Source organism: Gouania willdenowi, chromosome 5 (assembly GCF_900634775.1).
Source record: "Gouania willdenowi chromosome 5, fGouWil2.1, whole genome shotgun sequence".
NCBI lineage: Eukaryota > Metazoa > Chordata > Actinopteri > Blenniiformes > Gobiesocidae > Gouania > Gouania willdenowi.
In genome coordinates, this window is record NC_041048.1 from 23,005,819 (window position 1) to 23,020,402 (window position 14,584).

General features: G+C 35.7%; 2 protein-coding genes across 5 annotated transcripts in view; one reads left to right on the plus strand and one right to left on the minus strand.

The window, feature by feature from the left end:
• Nucleotides 1–1,877, minus strand: part of srgap2 (SLIT-ROBO Rho GTPase activating protein 2) — an 84,547-nt gene extending 82,670 nt beyond the window's left edge. For 2 of the 3 annotated variants that reach the window (XM_028445902.1, XM_028445901.1), the window contains exon 1: nt 1,352–1,876. In XM_028445902.1, the coding sequence (XP_028301703.1) occupies nt 1,352–1,418 (67 nt within the window). In that variant the 5' untranslated portion in view covers nt 1,419–1,876. Of the gene's footprint in view, nt 1–1,351 lie in introns of all 3 variants that reach the window. The other variant, XM_028445905.1, reaches the window with a different exon arrangement.
• A 3,887-nt stretch (nt 1,878–5,764) lies between these two features.
• On the plus strand, nt 5,765–10,896 carry LOC114462850 (protein FAM72A). Of its 2 annotated transcripts, none has more exons than XM_028445922.1 (4): nt 5,765–6,328; nt 7,252–7,329; nt 8,755–8,879; nt 8,983–10,896. In XM_028445922.1, the coding sequence occupies exons 1-4, from the start codon at nt 6,177–6,179 to the stop codon at nt 9,075–9,077; spliced, it is 450 nt and encodes a 149-aa protein (XP_028301723.1). In that variant the 5' UTR covers nt 5,765–6,176; the 3' UTR covers nt 9,078–10,896. The 2 variants fall into 2 exon arrangements, with proteins under 2 accessions (XP_028301723.1, XP_028301724.1); XM_028445923.1 differs by having other exon boundaries at nt 8,842–8,879.
• Nucleotides 10,897–14,584: the final 3,688 nt, after the last annotated feature.

Below are 14,584 nucleotides of genomic sequence, written 5' to 3' on the forward strand. Positions count from 1 at the left end.
GTTCAAGGGCCAAATATGGACCAGTTTGATCACAAGTGGACCACAGGTTTCAGGTGGGAAAAAAAAACATTTTCAACATTAATGTCCCAAAGTTTGCACTTTCAGTTATAAATTAGACATGAAGTATAGAAGGCATCAACAATATCTAAGCAATAATTGACAGATACTTAAATGTCCTTTGATTTATTTATTTTTTGAGAATTTGTGGAATAATTTGAGAACATTTGCAGGATTTTTGAAAATAATAATAATAATAATAATAGTAATTCTTTCAACAACAGAAAACGTACTACTGAACTGTTTGGTCATTTACACCAGTGTTTCACAAATGGGGGGATGTGATGGCACTATAGGGGGTACTTAAGAGAGAGAGAGTGGAAAATGAACAAATAAAGTATGAAATACATGGGGATTTTGAAATGTGTATTTTTGGTTTAAAATGATAATCATAATAATGATGATGAAAGTGATCTTTATTAGAACATGAACTAAAAATACAAGGTTAAGTTTATTTCCAAATATTTACATGGATTCTTTAAATTGTGTGTTATCACTCATTTGTTCCATCATTATTCTAGTTGGGTGTTATATATATATATAATGTTGCAGCCAGACAAAGGGGATTATTTGGATTCAGAAATAATAGAACAGGGGTACTTGAGCCAAACAAGTTTGAGAACCACTGATTTACACGATTCATGTCTTTTCCACTTGCTCTAGCGGGCCGAATCGCATGCTCTGAAGGGCCACATTTGGGCACCCGGGCCTTGAGTTTGACACATGTGGCCTATCTTATCTTATCTGCTTATCTGGTTCTGCAGTAGCAGTGAAACCATGCAGAGAGAGAGAGAGAGAGAGAGAGGGGAAAGAAAACGCCCTGCCTGCCTTCTGTCTTGTTCAATATGGAAACATCAGCCCTGTGGCAAAGCTACACAGCAACCTTCACACATGCGTTTTTTTTCTGCCACATCTGGACACCCCCCGCTCATTTTTTGGAGCCCCCCCGCCCCCCTCCCCGTCCACCCCACTGCCTTTGTTGACCATGTGTGCGCAGAACACTAGATATCATTCACACGCCTCAAACCCATGCTGACCGTAATGTTCTATTCACGGCTGTCATTATTTATATAATATTATGACTGATCCTCTTAGTAAATGCTGTAGGTTTCATAGATGAACACGTTAAAAGCGCGTTCCTCTTCTTCTTCTTCTTCTTCAGTGGTGCTTATTCAGAGCATTCAGAGAAGAAGAAGAAGGAAATAAAAATAATAATAATAATTTAAAAAAAGAATCAGAATGTGGGAAAGCACGCCACACAGTGAAAAAGAGCACATTTTCAACCCGTTTTTACCTTTGACTTGAGTTTCATATTCGGCCACGATCTCCTTGTCCTTTCGGAATTTAGCCGGAGACGTCATGGCTGAGTTTGAAGATCAAACCACTTCTTATCCTGATGGCAGGGATAGTCAACACGCTAGTGGTACAACAACAACGAGGAAATCCGTTGAGGAGAGAAGGAGGATGAAGACGCTCCGTGGTTGAGGTTTGAATGAGATGAAGAGTAGCAGCTCTCCTTCGCTGTGCTCCGTATTGTTCGGATCACTCACTCCTCACTCACTCACTCACTCAGGCATTGTGAGTTTGGCGCTGCTGCCGCGCCTCGCCGCCTCTTCAGAACCGGTTATGAAGCAAACAGCTTGAGGTGGAATGTGATTCATTCCTTACTTTCCAAAAAAACAAAAAAAAAAACAAACAAACACTGACGGCTTTGCAGCGCATGAGATTGATCTGATCATTTTTCGCCCTGTGTGTGTCTCGGGCTGAGTGGTTACCTCCTCCTGTCCAAACTACAGCCCTCCTCCTCCTAGTTCACCTCCTGAAGTGAGCCAGAGGAAACGGAGAGGGGTTGGCTGCTCTGCTGCTCTGCTGCTGCTGCTGCTGGTGGTGGTGGTGGTCAGCACACACAGTGCGCAGGACAGCCGGGTGTGGATGGATACATAATCACACACACCACAGCTACTTACCAGCGCTGGGCGATATGGACCGAAACTCATATCTCGATATTTTTTTTCCCAAAATGGCAATAATACGCGTATAAATCTCGATAATTTCTATTCAAATGAAGACAGACCCTAAAAACAATTCAGGGTTAAATTTACTGATGCAAAATTCCACACACACAGTTTATCACTGGTCACGTTAACATGGGAGCTTAAATTCCTCTATAAAGCAGAATAAAAGTTAATTCCTCTTAAAACGGACCATGTAAACACTTAATTGTTAATGCTAATTTAATTCCGAATTAAACTTAAATCAGAATTAAGTGGCTGGTTTATTCCGATTTTAATACCAAATTAGATAATTCCGCTTTCTTGTGAACAATTAACTTGCTTAAATCCGTTTTAATTAATTAAAGTTAATTTGGGTCGTTTTGCGCATGATTTACCGCAATGAAGAAATAATCCAAGATGGCTGTCCGGACTAGAGCCGAGACTATTTATTTATAAAAGATGTCTATTTGTATGTTACCGTACGGACAACCCCCGGTGCTATTGGTACGGTTACCAAAGTACAAGTATGTAACATTTTAAGGTTAGGTTTAGGGTTAAGGTTAGGTTATAACCCAATATCGCAACAATTTTTAGGGTTAGGGTTAGGTTTAGGGTAAGGTAGGGATGTAAATATGAGGCAGTTAAAAATCGATTCAAATGTGTCACGGTTCACAACGATACTCTGAAATTGAATCGCAGTATTTTAAAAAATAATAATAAAAAAAAATATATATATATATATATATATATATATATATATATATATATATATATATATTTTTTTTTTTTTTTTACAGCAAAGGGTGCAATCTGTTTAGAATTTGAAATTCAGGACGCACCACCGTGTTTTAAATCAGAAGTGTGGAAGCATTTGGCTTCCCCAAGACAAAATGAAAAAGGCTAGAAAAAAAGAACATGTGAAATCCAAGGTAACAGAGGAAAGGGAGAAACAAGAGAGAGAGTGAGAGAGAGAATGAAAACCATAGTTTGTTTATTTATATTATTTTTATTATTAAGTCCAATTGTTTAGGCACAAAATACATATTCAGTTGCACTTCTAAAAAGAAAAGGAACTATTATGCAGTTTTGCATAGTTTACTGTAGAGCCAGATTTTAAATGAATAGGTTTTTTCTTCATTTGTACTAATTCTTTATTTATTTCATTCAAGATTTATTTGTAATTAAATTGCATTGTTTTGCATAGTTTATCAAGGGATTATTTTGACAATGAAAGATAAAAGAAAATATTACAGTATTTTTATTTTTATTTTCGCAGAAAAAAAAAATTCGTCATTTGTCTGCACTCTCATCTTGTAAAATAAATCGTGAGAGAATCATATTGTGAACCCAGTATCGTGAATCGAATCGTATCGGGAGTTGAGTGAATCGTTACATCCTGAGGTTTATCCTTTGTCAGGCAACCTAAACTGGCCAATGACTGACCAATCACGTGAGCTAAACTGGCCAAATAGGGGCGCTGTGTATGGATAGAAAGTTGGTATATTGACATGGCAACCGTACGGATAGCCACTGCCTTATGTATAAGAGCTTCAGAATACAATAATATAATGAAAAGAATAGATGGACGTAAGCATAAACATGCAGACTTTCACACGGACACACACAGATTTATTAAACACACACTGATCACGGTAAACTAACAGGCACTAGGACCCGGAGAATTTTCCAATATGGCCATGCCATTCAAGGTTACTGTCAAATAGGCTTCATATTTAGAATCACTTAATTATGTGACTTTTGGTTGGCTAGTAACAGAAAAACCTGTTTTTGGATGGCCACCATTTTGAATTGTCTAATATGGTGATGCCATTGAGAATTGGTGAGAACTGGCTCCGCCTCCAACCAGATTTGAATTCAGCAGGTAAAAAAAACTGCAAGTATGCCAAATTTTGTTCTTGTAGATAAATTTGCACAATTCTTCCCCTAATAGACCATACTACTATAAGAGACAGCACTTGTGAGTGAGTTCTGCAGTGTGGATGTTTAGATGAAGTTTTTCGTTAGGATGCTCTCAGAAATCCATCTAAATGTGCTTTTATTGCTGTTCTGAGAAGTAGTGAAAGCAGTAACTCCTAAAATGAGTATTTTAAAACAAAATAAGCTATAAAATATATGTCTATATTGACATAGGGAATATTGTAATTTTTTAAATGTAAGTAGAAAACTCGATATATCTTGAATCTCAAAACATTGCCCAGCTCTACTTCTTACACTAGGATTTATAACCTATTCCCAATCAAAACTTGTGAAGTATCATTTTTTTCTTTCTTTTTTGAATTTCAATTCTATTGATAAATTACAATTGTTTACAAAATCAGTAAAACAACATAAAGGGAGCAAAGAACAAAGGGAAAACATCACTAGTAAAGAATAAAGCATATACAGCAGGCATCGCAGTATGTCACTTGGAGGCACAGGAAACAATTCTTCATACAAAAGCAGAGTTTTTTCACCTTTTTTGTTTTTCAAAAACTTTAGAGCAAATGTGTCAAACTAATGGCCCAGGGTCCAAATTCGGCCCATTGGAAGATCCAATTCGACCTACAAAAGAAAGTAAAAATGACAGAGAAAACATGAATAATTGTGTAAATGAATATTTGCAGAGGCTCACAGTTTTCTCAGTGCTTATATTGGATGATTGCAATCACTTTTAATGTTAAACAGTTGAAAAAACTCAACATTCTTGCAAAATCCTTCAATGTTCCTCAAATTATTAGATAAAATGTCCCTTAATTAAATAGAAATTGGTCACAAAATCTAGGAAATTTAAAGTGAAGATCCTGTTGAGACTGATATCTATCAATTATTGTTTGGATATTGATGGCTTGTTACATATTTAGCATTTTATGTATACATAGAAATGCAAACTAGAGCACAAAAAATGTTGAAGTGACTAATTTTCCCTCATAAAATCTGTGGCCCACTTGAGATCAAACTGCTCTGTATTTGGCCCCTGAATTAAAATGAGTATGACATGCCTGCTTTAGAATATTCATATAATAATTCAACGTAATCAAGAAAAGATTAAAATTTGAAAGAGATTTTGAGAACTTTGATTTATGAACATTGGATTGAATATTGATTTATTTTTGTTTTAAAAGATAATAAAAATTACATCTTTTGGCGAAATTACTGTCGTGTTTTTGGTTCTGTTGTATACAAAATCTTTAACCGTATTCCAGAATAATAACGTATGAGGGCAGTGGTTTAACAAATGTAAAATTGTTTCTGCTTCATTTAGACAAAAAGTGCATTTATCATTATTATCAGTGTATTTCGAGGTGTCCTTTTTTTGTTCATGAGAGTTTCATCAGATGATGTCACTATTTTTTTAAATGTTAAAATAGGATTAAGGCAAGTTTCAACGTTACTGAACAAACAGATCCAAAACTGGTTAAAATAAGCCCATGTCTGCATGTAGATAAGTAATGCAGACTCGAGGATTCTTATGAATTTAAACCCGTTTTTGAACTATTATTTTCATTTATTAAAATTAATATGAACGACAATTTTTCCCCTACAAAATGGCTCTGTGTGGTATTTATATAACGCCATTCAATCAAGTTTCTAACCATGTTCTAACCAACCGAAATTACGCATTGAAATGAAGTCATCCAATGGGAAATGTTTATAAGCGTGTCCAGCCAATCAGCGTGAGGCGCAGGGACTTTTAAAGAAAAAGAGCGGAAGTGCTATCAAATATCAGGAAGTTGTAAACAAAGCTGACAGCTACCTTTAGCTGGCAGCTAAACGAGGGTGGACCTGAGCCAGCTGGGGTGCACACAGTCATTCCGCAGCATCGTTTTTTCACTATTGTTACAGTCTAACGGGCTCTCATGTTTACTGCGTTACGAAGAATCGTCATTTTCACGTGACCATCGCTGGGCAGCTAGCGTTAGCAGCCGCTCGTGTAAAAGGCTAGCGTTTGCACACAAACATTGAAAAGGGGGGTGGGTGAGAATTTTCACCGGACTAGATTTATATATATATAAAGCTAAGCGGTTGAAACGCATCAGCATAGAGTTCCTGTTTTTGGTTGTTTCGCTGACAGAAACTTAGAGAAAGTTCTCGCGCTGTTTCCCGTTTAGCACAAAAACAATAACAATGTCCACATCTAACGCCAGCTTCAAGAACAAGTGTGTGACCCAGGTAAACTGCGTCTTCTGCGACAGTCTGCTCTGCACCAGAGGAATGAAGGCTGTGCTTCTGGCTGATACTGAGGTAGAGCTTTTTTCCACCGACATACCTCCCAACAGGTAAGTGCTACTTCAGTTAGCAGTGCTGCTAGCTTAGCCTATGTTGACATTTGATGCTGCTTTGTTAAGTCCACCACATAGATAGATAGACATACTTCTTTAAACAAGACTACACTTTTTTAAAAAAAAAAAAAAGAAAAAAATTAAATTTACATTTTACTTAATTGTGGCATTCTTGTCAAATAAATATTTTTTTGAATTGGTGATTTTTGTTGAGCTGGTTTAACTTATATGGGAATCAAGTATAAAATTGAAAAGAACATTGCAATATTTTTTTATTTGCTTATTTTACATTGGACAGCAATAATGTATAATGTGTATAAAATATAATAATAATCATAATAAAAGATATATATCGTGATAGAGAATATTATTCATTTGAATATTTCCATACTATAGTATTTTATATATAAAAATTAATTGATACAATTTGTGTAGTAAATATTAAATAGTATATTTTTTAATAATGTGTACATACGTGTGTAATGTTTAAACTTGTATGCATATATGTTTGATGTGCATGTATAAACAGTATAATTAAAATTTAAGTTAGATTATATATTGAATGTGTATCGTAAAACTAGTATCATTAGTTTCCTAATTGTTATAATTTTTTTAAAATCTTATATTATTTAGAGAGCCTTGTTTTGTTTTTTGAAATTTTCTAGAGGTACGTTAAACCGCCAGACAAATTAATGGCACTACGTATGCATAGAGTGGCAAGCCTTGTTTTTTTGTGATGGGATAGGTGTGTATAAGCTTTTGCTTCAACCTACACCTTTTTGGCTGAGTGCTGTTTTTCTGAAGACTGCAGAAATAGATTCTTATATGTTTGTAGCAGAAAAGTTTTGACATTATTATGTGTGTGTGACCAGAATGCTTTTGCCTGTTTGTTTCCCTTTGCACCCTCCTTTCCCTCCAAGAACTGTTGACTTTGTGGCCAGCTGCTACTCTACCGAAAGCTGTAAATGCAAACTGAGAGACATCGCATGTCTCAAATGGTATGTAACACATGTACACCTCTCAGGGTTGGCTTTAGGATGACCATCTGCTGATGTAGAACAAACCAAGAGCATCTGTCACAGATAGTGCAGTAATCAAACAGGTCGTCGTCACTAATAAGGCTGTGTTTATAGTAGACAGCTGGCACGCTGCTTGTGAACGCCTTATGGACGTGATGAATTGGATTGATTAGGAAAATCATAAAATGAAATACCCCACCTGCATGTTACATTCAGTTTTGTGGTGTTGCACTAACCCTATTGTTAAATTTACTATTCAATTTGATACCTTGTTTTGTAGTGTCTGTCATTAAGCTGAGTAAAGATAGCATTGTACATTTTGAATTTGTAAATAGTTTGAAAGATTTATTATCATAAACTCTAGAGCAGGGGTACCCAAATTTTTTTAATTTTTTTTTTTATTGAAGGGCCAAAAATGTAATCTCAGGGCCATGGGTCATAACCAAACATTCATGTTCCAATACATGAAATTAAATATGCTAATAATAAAAAAAATAAACACTTAAAGTAGTTTTGAAATTGAAGAACACTTTTTTTTATTGTTTCCTGGCATAAAATTTTAAAACATCTAAATGCCTTCAGACATTTAGTGCAATATAAATTCAACATACCCCCCCTATACCATCAAAACTGGATTTTCCCTGCTATGAGAAATCCTTAAAAACTAAAGAAAAATAATGTAATTGGACCTGAGCTTTGATAATAATAATAGTACGTGTTTTATATAGCGCTTTTCAAAGAAAATTCATAGACGCTTTACAGGAAGCTTTACATTTTTTTCTTATAAATTACTGTTCTGTATTACTTATTTTTTTTATATTGAAAAGGGCCAACTTTGGCCCACGGGCCCCTAATGGGACGGCCATGCTCTAAAGCAGTGATTCTCAACTGGTGGGTCGCAGCCCTGCACTGAGTGGGTCGTGAACAGCTGGTCAAAAATAAATAAATAATTAAAGTCTCTCATGTTGGACTTGTCTTTTATTTTGAAAAAAACTTTTCTTTTGACTGGCATGCTGTGAAATGCATGTTGCACAGGAAAACAAATAGATTTATGTTATTAAAAAAAAAGTGTGTTTTGTGTGTTTTCAACTGCTATTTTTAAAAAACGTGGGTCGCGATTTATTGGCCGTGGCAAAATGTGGGTCCCGTGGTGAGACCAGTTGAGAACCGCTGCTCTAGAGTTTTCTGGTGTTTACTAACGCACTGTTGCAGCGTTAATTGAGTTTCTTTTGTTCTGATGGGCTTTTGTTGTTGCAGTTTGGTGGGGGTGGGGGGAGGGGGGGTGCAAATAAACACCAGTTAGATAATTGACAGTTGAGTTAGCACTTTTACCACCAAAGTGCTGACTGACGTTTGTTCTTTATCCTTCTGCTACCCCCCTCCCCCCATTCTCCCCCTCCCCAGTGGTAATATTGTGGGCTACCATGTTGTAGCCCCCTGTAAACCCTGCCTGCTCTCCTGTAACAATGGCCATTTTTGGATGTTTAACAGTGATGCTGTATCAACTCTCAACCGACTGGATGCAACAGGTCTGTGTCGGTGTATCTCTGATGAAAAGGAAATTAAACTCTTCAGCTTTTTTTTTTTTTTCTTCCTGTTGAGTCATAATGTTCATGTCGAATGTGTTAACAGGTGTGAATCTGCTGCTGTGGGGGGATCTTCCTGAGCTCGATGACAGTGAGAACGAGGACTCAGAAAGCCCATCAGAGGAAGATTGCATTAGGTAGACAGTCAGACATTATGGGGGAACTGCAGGAACAGCATTTTAAAGGTGGAGCTGGAAATATGTCCAAACCATGCTGGACTCAGACAAAGACAGTAAGAATTAAAGGGTAATTAAACACAGACAAAAAGATGGAGCTGATTGTTTCATCTGTGCTTCCTTGTTTTTAATTACCCTTTAATCTGTGGCCTGGCCTTTTCCTAACATTTTCACTGTTTAAAGCACATTAACACGGCCTCTCTTCACCTTTTTGTACATTGCCTCAGCTCTTTAAGAATATATATTAACCTGAAATAACAGAAAACAAGGTAATCTCCTGTTTCTGAGCTCCCAGTTTAACCAGCATCTTGTGTAATATATGGAGAATTTACCAACTCAATTTATGTAACTTGGATTAGATAACTGTCCATTATCATTTATTTAAAAAAAGAATAATATATATTAATATATATAGTGTACCAAGTTGTTTGAGTGGCTGAGACTGACACACATTCAAATATTCAAGTGGGTTGGAATGGCTTTTTAATTTATTATTAGAAATAGCACAAATAGGGAACGCTTTTCTGTTGGGAAGTTGTTTACTTTTACCAGCATACGTAATCTATAATCTGACATTTTATGGATGACAGTTTGGAACATGCTGGTACAGCGTTTGCCATGTGTAGACTGACCGTAGCTGCATTCCATAGGGATGCATCCAATGCGTTTTGTTCAGACTTTATTTGAAGTCCAAGTATTTGATTGATGATTGAAATGATATAATAGTGTTTTTTTTTTTTTTTGTTTGTCATTGTGCAAAATGACAACATGGGAGCTGGGAATAGAAGTTATTGTGACCAAGATACTTTTTTTGTGTTCACTTTAATGTAGCACAGCTGTAGCACCTAATGAGAAAACAAAGTGAACTCCAAAGAATCATTTAACAGTTTCTGCGTCAGTGTGTGTTGTTGGTTTGGTGCCAGATTAAGCAGAAACTTTTTCTGACATAAAAAGCTTACTAACCTCAGTTTGTGTTTTGCCTTACAGATGTTGTTTTCTCTAACAAAGTATCACTGCTGATCTGTAGAATCTGGGTGCTGATTCAAACTAAACAGTCAAAAAAATAATAATAAAAATACAATTCTTAAGTCACATGAGGCGTAAATGTTCAGGCAGGTTCTTGATTTTGACTGTCATCTGCTGGTATTTCATCATGTCACATTAGTCTTAAAGCAGCTATCCTTGTGACGCTCTCCTTTGTGTGGGCGAGCGTTGATGAAACGGAGAAATCAAATGGAATGTTGAGCCTCTTACCAGGAAAAAAAAAGGTTTTCAAAGCTGAATATTATCAGTGTTTGTCTATTATCAGTTCCACACTGACAGCTTGTTACTGTTTTTAAACCAAATAATTTATGTGGCACATCAGCTATGTGTTTATGAAACCCACCAACCAAATACTGTATGTCAATCCACATTCTGCATCTTCTTGTTTACAATCATTGTTTACAGATGTCTTGGTTAGTTTTGTGCTGCAGGCTACTAATCTTTGCATTACTGTATTTATTATTTAAAATGTGTAGTGCTTTTTTTTTTTTTTTTAAATGATACAGATTGGATGTGTACAATTTTACCTCAAAGGTATCGGCTGTGAGCTTCCTCTGGCTAGGACAGATGATAATCAGAATTATTTAAAGGATGTTCTTGTCGTGAATAACTTTGGTTGAAATGCCCTACTTACAATGTACATTTTGTAATTGCACTGAACTGCATTTATAGTTTAAAAACAAATTAATTTGTTGTTTTGTATGACTAATAAATTAACAATAAATTATCTTTTTTTTTTTAAAGCAGTTGTGTTGTTTTCTTATCTCTGATTATGTTCGGGCTCAAATGAGGGAAACTCTTGAGTATCCCATTCCTGAAGGCGAGGTATGTTCTTCTTTGATTATGTCACCATGGTAACATTCTGAACTGAACCTGCTCGCTGGCAAGTTTTGTCTAAGAAACCCTGGGTTTCTACCTGGTTCCGCCCACATGAACACCGCTTCTCAAGGAACACTTCAATTTACCTTGACACTCTTCTCTGACACACATTAGTAACATCACACACCATAGACGTGCTCACATCATTATACATTTTGTACCGCTTTACTTTTTTTAAAAACGTTAGTTTTCTTTATAACATTGTGGATGCAGAGCATTTAGGGAAAAACACTGTAAAGTGATCTGCATTAAAACACCTACTGACTGGTACCAACCTCTGGGAAATGTAAAATATCAATTAAAATTAATAGACATTTAAGGCTGGACATTAACTTTACATTGTGTTGTACTGTAATACAGCTGGATGTATATTATAATGATTGTCTTAAACTTATGGTAGCGCAGCGGGTGAGGAGGTGTGTTTGAGAGTGTAGGGTCAGGGCTTCAAATCCAAGCTCAGTCATAATTTTTATGACGTCTTTTTTGGACGTTCAGACGACTGGTGACTACATTACATTAAAAATCAATATAAATGATGCAACGTTAAGCGTCCGCCACTGTCTTTATAGCCACTGTAGCAGGAGGGCTGTACACTTCCCTAACTTACTGGGGTTAAATGAAAGCCTCCTTGAGTACACCTTTGAAATTATAATTACATTTTGAGTGAACTCATCCTTTAGAAACTCCGTAAGTTGAGCATTTATTTTTTACTCTATGTACAAGTGGACTTGTCTATGATAAGTGCTGTAAACCTATGACAAGAAGAAGTGATCAGCCCTCTCTATGCAGCAGCCCTCCCAGGAATACATTTTATTCATATTATTTACCGGTCGTCACGTCATAGGTGCTACAAAGTGACCAAAAAGCGTGACTAATCAAAGGGAATTTAAGCGACTATAGTCGCTGAAGTGTCATTCTGTGTGAACGCACCTTTAGAACAGGCTCATATTCCACAAACGCCGGCTTTTTTCACCCATCAGGGTGAATAAATTGCTTTCTTCCAGCTGGTTGCCATGGTAGTTTATGTGATCTTTGCTCAATTGATTGATCCACTTCAAACCAGCTGTAATGGAATCATATACCCAGGGTTTCCCATTACGGGGTATGTTGATCCAGAGTTTGTGGAACCTCCTTTCTGGAATACATATAATCTTCTTGTAAACCATGATTTATCCCATTTTACTGACAGATTACAGCAGACATGGGTAACTGGCGGCATGGGGGCCACATGTGGCCCTTGGTTTAATTTTTTTATAGTTGAAAAGAATGTAAAGCCAAACATAATACGCAAAATAACTTCCAAAACACACAAATCGAAAGCAAAATACACAAAAACACAAACTCACACACATCTTTTTTCATTTAGGTCATTGTATCTGTGTTTTTACACATTCAGAAAGTAATCCATAGATTTTATTCACTTTTGGCTTCTCTACACCCGTTACCAGCAAATTCCATTTTGTTTTGTTTAATTCGTCCAATTCCATCTAGTCTGGCTCTGCAGTGTATCTGTGACCTGCTTAAACTATGAATCCTTCTTTTAGGTCTGAGGTGACCAGCACCACACATTTGGTTAAATTTAGTGAGGAACGACCTTAACTGACTGAGGAACTTCCTCCTGTCTCCAAGCTGACTAAATCAACTATTTAAAAACCAACAACAACAGCGAAAGATATTTTTTAATACAAAAAAATAGTAAGAATGTGGAGGGATTAGGAATTAAATTTTTATCTTTTTTAATCTGAAAAGATCTTTAGGGATCTATTTGTGATTTACTGGATTTTTTGTAATGACACACCTGATTATAGGCAACATTTAAAAAGGTGCTCAATAATTAATTTGCATCTCATCAAAGTATCACCATAAGGCTGTCAATTCTTCTAAATTTTAGTTGAGGCTGAAATATACAAATCATAATTTCGGTCACAAGTTTTATTCTTGCACACAAGTGTTTGTCTTCCGTTTTTTGGCCTTGGTCCTCTGCCTCCTTAGGAAACATTCTCTGTCACTGTCAGAACTCGCACACAGAGTATAATTGCACAGGTGCAGAAAAGACAGAAAATCTAGTAATAATAATATAATATATATACATATATTTATTTAATTATTTAATGATAATAAAAGGCAATAACAGTGCTAAAAAGACTGTTGTGCTTGAAGACGCTGAACTATAACAATAGCGGTGATTTTGTGACTAAAAAATAAACAAATATATCTATATATATATATATAGACTATAAAGGTAAAGGGTGAATCTGGGTGAACAATGTAGGAGGTGTTCTTAGTATAAGAACGACAGGAATATATATATATATATATATATATTAAAAAAAAAATAAATAAAACTGTTACATATAAGAGCTTGACAATAGATTGTGATCAACTGAAGTACCATTGTTGGTAACACATCCTGTATATTTATATGTGCATATATAATTGTGTGTATATGCATATGTATGTTTCTTGCATGTAAACTGTTTATCTGTTATGTTTACTGTTTTGAGAAAGGAAGCAACCACTGATATGAATTATGACATGTACAGGGTTGGGAAGTTACAAGTTTACTTCCTCATTCCTTTTCGAGTTTATGTATATATGTTAATTCGAAAAGAGTCATGTGTTTAATGTAACGTACATTGAACTCGGAATAAACAATCAATCAAACGGGATTTACCCCAGATAATAGGTATTTCCAATTTTTTTTAATTTGTAGATAATCTCATAAAAAAATTACAACAAGTGATGAGATTATAAAGAAAAGGCTTTAGGGCCAAGTTTACATTCAAAAGTCAAGTATGTTTTTTTGTTGTTGTTTTTTTCTCATTGTCAATGTGTTTTACTAACCCTAACCTGACAAATGTATGGGAAAACTGTAAGCCTAGATATGTATTAATACACAGCTCTCTGGCTCCATCTGTTGGACAGAAGTAGTAACATCATGTTAAAAGTGGGTGGAAATCTACAAAGGAATATAAAAACCCTATTTACATAAAAAAAAAAACTCAATGTATGTGAATTTAAGCAGAATTAATAAAAATTGTATTTATTTAATAAATACATGTGCCTAAATTATAATAATAAGTGAACAGTACATTTTAAAATAGTGAACAGTGAATGAAGACGTGTTTAATTATACACACGTCTTATTTGTTTTTACAGGTCAAAAGATGTTTATGTAAGTAAGAAAAGTAACAAAACAGCAGAATGAGGAAAGCCAACAGAAGCTGTGTTGCCAGGTTGGGTTAGAGTGTGTGAAGGAGGAGGTGGAGGCTGCATTTTGGTGGATTACTGACAGTCTGTGATACCATTTGTATGTGGCCACACAGTGCAAACTGCAGATGGAGTTTTGGGTGAGATGCTTCTCTAGAACAGTGTTTCTCAACTGGTGGATTGGGACCCAAAAGTGGGTCGCGGACCTATACTAAGTGGGTCACAGACAGCTGGTCAAAAATAAATAAATAGCCTACTTAATGTCTCTCAAGTTGGATGTCTTTTATTTTGAAAGAAACTTTTCTGTCGACAGGCATGTGAAATGCATGTTGCACAGGA

Coding starts and splice junctions, on each gene's coding strand:
- LOC114462850 (XM_028445922.1), top strand. CDS start 6,177: ATGTCCACATCTAACGCCAGCTTCAAGAACAAGTGTGTGACCCAGGTA. Junction 6,329..7,251: donor ACCGACATACCTCCCAACAG/GTAAGTGCTACT, acceptor TTTCCCTCCAAG/AACTGTTGACTTTGTGGCCA. Junction 7,330..8,754: donor GACATCGCATGTCTCAAATG/GTATGTAACACA, acceptor CCCCCTCCCCAG/TGGTAATATTGTGGGCTACC.